The sequence below is a fragment of the Bison bison genome, unplaced genomic scaffold (genome assembly GCF_000754665.1).
Source record: "Bison bison bison isolate TAMUID 2011002044 unplaced genomic scaffold, Bison_UMD1.0 scf7180017853412, whole genome shotgun sequence".
Classification (NCBI taxonomy): domain Eukaryota; kingdom Metazoa; phylum Chordata; class Mammalia; order Artiodactyla; family Bovidae; genus Bison; species Bison bison.
In genome coordinates, this window is record NW_011483985.1 from 3,036 (window position 1) to 3,527 (window position 492).

At 61.8% G+C, this 492-nt stretch overlaps 1 protein-coding gene across 1 annotated transcript in view; it reads right to left on the reverse strand.

Annotated features, from left to right (window-relative positions):
• LOC104999068 (zinc finger CCCH domain-containing protein 3-like) overlaps positions 1–492 on the reverse strand; it is a gene marked incomplete at its 3' end in the record, with an annotated part of 10,562 nt that overhangs the window by 3,024 nt on the left and 7,046 nt on the right. The window contains exon 5 of the mRNA XM_010854527.1: positions 357–441. Within this exon, the coding sequence (XP_010852829.1) occupies positions 357–441 (85 nt within the window). The remainder of the gene's footprint in view (positions 1–356; positions 442–492) is intronic.

A 492-nucleotide genomic window follows, 5' to 3' on the forward strand; every position in this document is an offset into this window, starting at 1 on the left:
CCACCCTCCAGGCCCACCTGCCTCTGGCCTGAGCCTCTCTCGCCCTCTGGGATGCTGCGCAGGACAGGTCTCCACTCCAGGACTTGCTGAGCTCAGCCCTACAGCTCCTACGCAACCGCAACCTCGCCTGCACAGGTGTGTCCCCTCCCTCTCGCCTCTCCTCACACAGGTAGGTTCAGGGCTCAGAGGGAGCTCCTCAGAGACGCCCCAGACTGCCTGCCTGGCTAAAGCTGCCCCCCACCCCCTGTAGCTCTTGAGACACCACCGTGGATTTCCTTTTCTGCAGAGTGCTTCTGCCGCCTGAAGGCAAATTTTTCGACCTATTTACAAGCACCCAAGGAGCTTTCTGCATTCACCATCCACCGACACGCCCCGGCCTTGGCACATTCGGACCACGGGAACCAGCGCACAGCCCAGCACAGAGGTGTGGTACATGGAAGGCTGAGGGGTGGAGGACACGTGGGGGGAGGAAGAGTGGCCGAGCCAGCAGAA